The 8,532-nt window shown below is 42.9% G+C and overlaps 1 protein-coding gene and 1 long non-coding RNA gene across 2 annotated transcripts; one reads left to right on the forward strand and one right to left on the reverse strand.

Annotated features, from left to right (window-relative positions):
- The first annotated feature begins 328 nt into the window (after nucleotides 1-328).
- On the forward strand, nucleotides 329-4,955 carry LOC133014295 (sialoadhesin-like). The gene is made up of 8 exons (XM_061081491.1): nucleotides 329-556; nucleotides 885-1,027; nucleotides 1,189-1,271; nucleotides 1,456-1,661; nucleotides 2,734-2,997; nucleotides 3,418-3,723; nucleotides 3,936-4,038; nucleotides 4,349-4,955. The coding sequence occupies exons 1-8, from the start codon at nucleotides 502-504 to the stop codon at nucleotides 4,410-4,412; spliced, it is 1,224 nt and encodes a 407-aa protein (XP_060937474.1). The 5' UTR covers nucleotides 329-501; the 3' UTR covers nucleotides 4,413-4,955.
- On the reverse strand, nucleotides 2,571-5,375 carry LOC133014296 (uncharacterized). Its single transcript, XR_009681444.1, has 4 exons — nucleotides 5,246-5,375; nucleotides 3,713-3,947; nucleotides 3,424-3,555; nucleotides 2,571-2,949 (listed from the first exon to the last, which is right to left on the reverse strand). It is a non-coding gene; the product is annotated as an uncharacterized LOC133014296 (long non-coding RNA).
- Between the last annotated feature and the right edge of the window lie 3,157 nt (nucleotides 5,376-8,532).

Here is an 8,532-nt window from a genome sequence, read left to right on the forward strand (position 1 = left end):
TTGCAGCCAAATATACAAATAAGTATAAAAAAACAGACATGCACGCACACACATACATTTGTACTTCTATCTCAGTGAGGACACTCATTGGTAAAATGTAATCCCCTTACCTTAACCTTAACCATCAAAACTAAATGCCTCACCCTAACACTAAACCTAATTCTAACCCTAAAACCAAGTCTAAGCCCGAAAAAGTCATTTGAAGAAGTAAGGACTGGCCAAAATGTCCTCACTTTCCAAAAATGTCCTCACTCTGTAGTGTCTGCCCTTGAAATGGTCCTCACAAAGGTATAGTATAAGTACAGGAATACACATGAGCACACAGGCACACATAAGAACCCTTTGCTGAAATCGAAGTCCAATCATTACTCTAGTTTCTTTTCAGCAGTAGAAATAAAAAAGGAAGTTGAAGTCTGACTTAAGTGTTTGTTGTGAGAAAACAGAAACACACATCACTGACTACTGAGGAGTCGCTCTGGAAAACAACAGAAAGAGCGAAAGATGGGTAGAGAAGTGACACAAGGCTGCTTGATGCTCCTCATACTATCTCTGAAAGGTAAGATTCTTATTTCTGTTGTACCCAAGAATAAAAAATTATAATGTCCATTTGAGGCTGTAGCATTTGTAAAACACAGTAGATAAAAAACTAACAGTAACAATAACTCTAAAGTAGCTACATTCAGTTATTTTGATAATTGTTCCACTCTATCTCAGTATAGTGTAATTTTAATACTGAAATTGCTGAAGGGAACTGATACAGTAACATCAACATATTTTTATATTGTGGTTATGATAATTTATTTAAAGATGTTTTCACATCACAGCACTGATTTCCAGGAATGTAAATGGTTATAATGTGGTATCTCACATCTTATGCCCCTCAGGTATTCTAGCTGGTGATTGGTCAGTTCATCTCCCCCCTGGTCCCATCTGTGCTGTGACTGGTTCTTCGCTGGTTCTTCCTTGTTCCTATGACTACCCCCAAAGTTCAAATGAAACCAGGGCAGAGGAACAGCTCTCTACTCAGGTGATTGAATAAAGGAGGCATTGTTAGCTCCTGTAGGCCGTCGGTCGACCATGGTGTCCACTCTGTAAGGGCTAAAACCTGTAAGGCAATGAATGGATATGTGCAGTCACAGGTAGTAGACAAATCATTTGGCAGGAACTAACTGTATTGTTCTCTAATAGGGTGGAGGAGGGGAAGAAGTGCAGCAGTATGAAGTTTTGTCAGAGATGTGGTGTCTGGAAGACAGCCGCTGTATCACCCCGAGGTATTGGAACAGAAAACACAGTCAACTGCAACTCATTTAAGAAAACAAACTAAGTACCTCAGTGTGTGTGTGTGTGTGTGTGTGTGTGTGTGTGTGTGTGTGTGTGTGTGTGTGTGTGTGTGTGTGTGTGTGTGTGTGTGTGTGTGTGTGTGTGTGTGTGTGTGTGTGTGTGTGTGTGTGTCAGGTATGTGTTCCACAGTGCGGGTATTTTCCAGGATCCATCCTACCAGAACAGGGTGCACTACCTGGGACTAGCAGGAACAAAGAACTGTTCTCTGAGCATCTCTGATCTGAGACCATCAGACAGTGGAAGCTACGTGTTTTACCTCATCACCAGTCACCCAACACAGAAGATGCCAGCGCAGAGAGGTGTACAGCTGCTGGTGGCAGGTGGGAATAATTCACCATCATTTCAAAAGGCAAATACAAAACAAGCCTTTGATGTAGCGTTATTCATTCCCTAAAATGATGAACAGCAGAAAAGGGATGTTATCTGTGGTTATGAACCGAAAGTCTCAACATGTACATATTTTAACAGTGGTAGCCAAAGTAATCAAACAAAAGAGTTCCACTCTGCAACCTTAAGCCTGACAGTATGTGCTATTTATGAGAAGTAGAACTGAAACTGTCTGCACATAAAAAGGCAACTATGTGAGCTCAGCCTGACCATTTCCAATTAAATGTCACAATGGTCTTCCTTGACCAACTGCTTTCACAACCAAACATGTGTAGACAAACTCTGACTTGTCTTTGCTGCACATTAAACGAACAGGGATGTATCACAGGTTAAAGTATTAGACCCTGTCGAGAGCCGGTGTCACTTTGTGTGTGTGGAGCAGTGTAGTCAGTGTTTTGGGAAGTAGGGCTGTCGTTCCACCACTAAGACGTCCTTAAGCAATCATTGAGAAACATCTGTGTGAAGTCAAACACTTGTTATTGCCTTGTTTCTTTTTGTTTCCATGTTGTGTAATTTTTGTGTAAAACAGACTGTGTACTTATCATTGCACAATTATTTAACGCATGACAAAATGATTGAAACCAACACTCAGACTTAGGAACCAGACTGAGGTCATGTCCTCAAGGTACTTTGATCAGGGAATATAGAGAGCCAAAGTGTATTTTCTTTACATTTTTATAACTAAACCTTGCACCCAGTGGCTTTTAAAAATAACATAGTTATTAATACTTAAAGCTTTAGACCTTAACTTTGTTGTAAGCCAAAATTGTTAATAATAATCTAATATTCTGGTAAATAGCCTGTATAATAATGTAGAAAGGAATACATATACAACCCTTTCATTTCAACAGAACTAATATCTCCGTAAAAAAGACAACTTTTTACATAAAGAAACTATTTTCTAACAAACAACTAACACAGTTACTGACTGTTACATCCAATGATGAATCTCGTCTACATGAACACATATAAAGTCAATTATCTAATCTCATATCTTTTCTCCAGATTCCTCCAGTGCAGTGTCAACATCAGCGAGTCTGTCTGGTGGCATCACTGAGGGCGTTGATTTACGTCTGGCCTGCTGCAGCCCTTCAGCCAATCCACAGGCCAGTTTCAGATGGTTCAAGAGCACAAGCGCAACCCCGAGATACAACGGACAGGTGTGGAACATCAGCGCCGTTGCTTCTGATGACTCTGGCAGCTACTACTGTCAGATGCAGACTGGAGAGGGAGAACAGAACTCAACGATGCTGGACATTGATGTAGAGTGTAAGTCCAATGTAATTATAGGATATATGTACGGTTAACATTTTGGTTTTCTATCCTTCAAATCCACAGTCATGACTGTGAACTGTTGAAAATAAAAACTTTATGTATCAACTAAAGATCTCCCCTTCAGCAAACTCATCCACTCGTTTTGAATTCACTCAGCAGCAATTTATCTAATTATTTGTTCAGTCAAAGGCAGACTGAATGAATTGGGTTTAATACTCTAGACAGGTACTCAATCACAACAATTTTCTATTAATTAATTTAAGTTGGATAAAGAAACATCCTCGTACATATACATTTATGTATACATACATTAAAACTTACTTCACAACACTTACAATTCATTCTAAACTAACAATGTAATGTCATGAGTCTAACAAGGCTTATACCTGACCTATGACCTCCCCATTTGTCCAGACTCACCTCGAAATACACATGTGTCCATCTCTCCACCTGGAGAGCTACAGAGGAGCCTCCCTGTGACGCTGACCTGCAGCAGTGACGCCAACCCACCTGTCCACACCTTCTCCTGGTACCAGAGTGCAGCGTGTCTCCCTACAACAGACAACAGTTTCCATCAAGCAAGACAGTCCCCGGCTACATCCGCAGGCTCCACACTCAGCAGCACGACCATCAGCGCCGAGGAATATGGGCAGCACTGCTGTGTAGCACGCAACAGACATGGATCACAGACTTATTCTGTGACACTCACTGGTATTAGAGGTAGGTGGATGGAGAGCCTCTAGCTGTGTCTCTATTCAGGGGGTGCATTCTTCCGATATACGTTGTCTACCTGGCCATGGAGACCGCCTCCTTCATCGGCCAGGTAGACCACGAAGGCCCAAATGAGACGGTCTGGTCTACAGAGGATTTACTGAGTGTAGATCAGCCACTTTGACTGACAGTTGTTGTCTTTATTTGTCTGTCGTCTGCAGCTGCGACCCCACCTAAGACCACAGGAAGAAGAATGCTGCTCGTTGGTGTGTGCATCGGTGTCTTATTGGTTATTATAGCCACAATTGCGTTTCTTATGAGAAGGTGAGTTTTTTTGTTCTCTTTCAAGCAGTCAGTATCATCATGGGCTATTTATGTATCCTCAGTTGTACAGTGGTTTGTTTGTGGACAATATAAGTAATATAATACCTTATAAAAGTTATTTATAGAAAGTGTGTGGTTAAAACTAAATTATCCAGTATGTGACACACAAGCAACTTTACCAAAAATCTTCAGTGCCTGAGTTTGGTTTACATGAATAAATTACCTATTATATTTCAACCAAATTAAACCACAGTTCTTACAAAAAAATTATTTCAAACTCTGTGTTTTGTTGATTGATTTCTCCTCTCAGGAGAAAGAGGTCATCCCACCACCAGTCGTACGTCCTCACAGCGACAACTGCTACAGAATCATAAAGACTCAGCGGGCATCAAAAACACAAGACATCCCTATATTATGACATTCAGGAAACTCAAGATGTGTCAATTATGTTCCTCAACACCCTCAAAAAGTACATTTACCTTCACTCTACATGTCACCAGTGAAGCCCTATGACACAGGCAGACTCATTAAACGGGGCGGCTCTGGATCAGGAGGTAAAAAGGGTAGTCTGGCTCCTCCTTCTTTTTTTTTTGGACAACTCTATTTATTGATGGCTAACAGGTCATGAAGAAAATTTTCACAAATAAGACAAATTACCAATCCTACCTGTAATTCTTGAATTTCAATGCACTGAGGGGAACTTTGCCTGAGAGAGGTGCTACTAAATCAAAGGAAAAGGTGTTGGAATATATATTTTTTGTTTCTTCGTTTTTTTTGTTGGAACTAAATGCTTCTGTCAAGAATAAACCAAGGAATCTTCAAGAGAAAGACAATGTCTTTATTTGTGATAACTGTGACTGAAAATCTTGTGTTGCCTCCACTGCATATTTCTATGTTGATGTTACTTATATTATTAAAGTGGCAGGTGTGAGTTTGGATAAGCCTCCGTGTTTCATTACATTTGCATACCAGAGGTAACTTGGACCTGAAAGTACTGATCCTTTACTGGATTTTAACAACGTCGCACAAAGTCCTGTAAAAGCAGTGTCCAGAAAGAAAAAATCCTGCAGCAGCTTTTATAAGAAGCAGATGATGGGAAAAGCAGTCACCTTTATCCAATTAAAAGCTGTCAGCAGTTCATACTGTGTCACATTTCTGTGGGTTTGAGTAAACTCTTCACCGTGATAAGGCAGCAACAGACACTGACCAGAGCCTGTGGAGAAGTGAAGGAGGCTGAGAACCAGGAGGACAGTGACTCTGACGTCCATTTACATCATGTCAGCTACTCCTCTCTTAAGTTTGCTGAAGTCAAAGTTAGAAAAGTTGAGTCGAGTGACGCGTACAACTTCTATTTTTAAAAGCTCAGCCAGTAAACAAGGAAGTTCAAGTTCACCAATATTTAAAGAGACAGTTTCATTGGCCTTTTTTTAGTTTCATTTCGCATTGGTTCCAAGAATAGTTCATCAGTGCTGCACATTTCGCTGCAGTTTCACTAATTCTACATACAAACATAATTATACCTAATAATACATAACTTAGCTTCTAATTTTAAAACTCATAATTCATAGCAATTAGTGGGAAGAGTGATACCAACTTTAAAGAAAAAGTGTTACGTATTATTGTCACTTAACCAATTAAAGAACGGTAAACATGATAGTTTATTGCATAGTACAACATTTTTACAAAAGTAATGACAATGTGCCAAACAGGAGCATCATTAGATATTAAAACCATATTACAATAGCTAGGGTTGTTGTGTTTGTTGTGTTTATGTGATTGAGTTGGGAAAATAAATTACAATAATTGAATATAGCAGTCGTTGATTACTTTAATTACAAAAATTCTTCTATTTTTATTCATTTATTTATATTGGTCAGTTATCAGCGTAAAAATGTAACCTCAGCCAGCCTCAACTCCAACCTTCATATATTATGTAAATAATATTAACTGGAGTTGCACTCATTACAGTGCATACCTCCACCAAGGCAAAACAGTCCCCTTAACTTCCACACACTCATTAAACAGATCCCTATAAACCGGTTGTTGTTGTTGTTTTCATCAAGATCCATTTTCTCTTGGAAAACTGTAAAAATGTAAAAAAAAAGTTTTTTAAAAAAAGTTTTAAAAAAAGTTTAAAAAAATTATAAAAGCCCATCTCGCAATGTAAAAGGAAATGAAAAAAGGAATCCTGGATCTTCCCTCTGATCGTAAGTTATGGCCATAACTATGGATCTATGAGACCGACCGATGACCGTCACCACGGTCTTAACACGAATGATGTCCTCATCTCCCTATCCTCGAGACCAAATATCAACAATGTCACGTGAGTGACCTTAAGGGGGCTGGGCTCACCGCCCATAAAGCTCCCCGGTGAGCGCGGCCGCCTCCTCCTTGTCTGAACGCCTCAGCCCGTTCTGAGTGACAAAAGAGGGTGACGGTCATCGGTCGGTCTCATAGATCCATAGTTATGGCCATAACTTACGATCTATTTCGACCTCCCTCAGACCGTCACCACGGTCTTAACACGGATGACTAGTATCATCAGGGTCGCGAAGAACGGAGGACTCTACCGCCTCACATCCTCGCCCAGCAGCTGAGAGCAGCACTGCGGAAGCCATTGGTGTGGGGGAAGCCACATTGACCCTGTAGAATCTAGAGAATGTGCAGGGAGCACTCCATGTTGCTGCTGCACATATTTCTGAAAGAGGGACCCCCTTTAAAGCAGCCCAGGAAGTGGCCATACTCCTGGTGGAATGAGCTACCAAGGAATCTGGGACTGGTATGTTCTGTCCAGAATAGGCCTCAGCGATAGTATTAACGATCCAATGGGACAAACACTGTTTAGACACAGGGTGGCCGACTTTCTTACCCCCAAAACAGACAAATAACTGAGAGTATGAGCCCCTCAGAGACTTTGTGCGTGCAATATAAGCCTTCAGTGCCCTTACTGGGCACAACATAGGCAGGCCGGCTTCCTCCTGTAGTAGAGCCGGATCAGGTTGAAAAGTGCTGATCTCGATCACCTGATTTACCGTCTGATGGTTTATGACCTTAGGCAAAAACGAGGGGTTTGGCCACAGAGACACACCTGAGTCACCTGCCCTCCATCTTAGACAATCGTCACTTATAGACAGAGCATGCAATTCACTCACCCTTTTGGCAGAGCATATAGCCAGGAGGAAAGCTGTTTTGTAAGATAGAGACTTAAGGCTGGATTGCCCTATGGGTTCAAAGGGAGACTGCATCAGGGACCGTAATACCAAGGGGAGTTGCCACGATGGAGCCCTGGGAGCCCTGCTTGGTCGCAGGCGGTGTGCTCCCTTAATGAACTGAGACACTAGAGGGTGTCTACCAACTGTAACATCTCCCACTGTCTCATGGAAGAAAGAGATTGCGGCAGTGTATACCTTAATGGTGCTAGGTGCCCTGTTAGAGTCCAAAAGTGACTGAAGGAAACGGAGAATCAGCTCAATAGGACAAGCGGCTGGATTTTCCTGTCTGTTGCGACACCATGTAGAAAACACACTCCATTTATGGCCATAGTTAGCCCGAGTGGAGGGAGCCCGGGCATTGTCTATGGTCCTCAGGACAGCCTCATCTAACCTTTGAGAGAGGTACTGAGAAGGGGCCAAGCCCAAAGCTGCAGGATGTCTGATCTGGGGTGCCATATCTGAGCTTCTGCCTGTGAGAGGAGGTCTGCCCTGACTGGCAGGGCCCATGGTTGACCGTGAACCAGGCGAAGGAGCGTTGGGAACCAATGCCTCCCTGGCCACCTGGGGGCTATTAACAGCACCTCGTAGTGGCCCGAGGCAACCCGGTTGAGTACCTGGGGAATCAGAGGGAATGGAGGAAAAGCGTACAACAACCCTTCCGGCCATTCTTGAGATAGTGCATCTAGGCCTAGGGGACCTCCCTGGTTTTCCAGAGAGAACCACATCCTGCAGTGGGTTGTCTCTGCTGATGCGAATAGATCGGCCTGAGCCGTGCCAAACCGACTCCATAGGAGGGATACAACCTCTGGATGAAGTCTCCATTCTCCTGGGAGAGGACCAGTCCTGGACAAGAGGTCTGCTGCTCGATTTACAATCCCTGGGATAAAGATTGCTTTGAGTGAAGCCAGATGCTGAAAAGCCCAAAACAGAAGTTTCTGTGCCACCTGGAGGCAACGCAGGGACCTTGTGCCTCCCTGGTGATTTATATGATACACAGTTGAAGTGCTGTCTGTCCTTATCAAGACATGCCTGCCCTGGATGGAGGAAAGGAGAGCCTTCAGAGCAAGGTGAACCGCTCTCAACTCCAGAACATTGATGTGTTCGCCACCCCAAGGGGGTATCCACGGGCCACGCACCATTCTGCCTTCCCAGACTGCTCCCCAACCTGTGAGGGAAGCATCTGTCGTCACCACTGTCCTCCTCGAGGGAATGTTCCCAAGGGGGACTCCTTGGAGCAAGAGCACCCGGTCTGCCCATGGGCGTAAGGCTTGGAGACATGTGC

The sequence above is a fragment of the Limanda limanda genome, chromosome 11 (assembly GCF_963576545.1).
Source record: "Limanda limanda chromosome 11, fLimLim1.1, whole genome shotgun sequence".
Classification (NCBI taxonomy): domain Eukaryota; kingdom Metazoa; phylum Chordata; class Actinopteri; order Pleuronectiformes; family Pleuronectidae; genus Limanda; species Limanda limanda.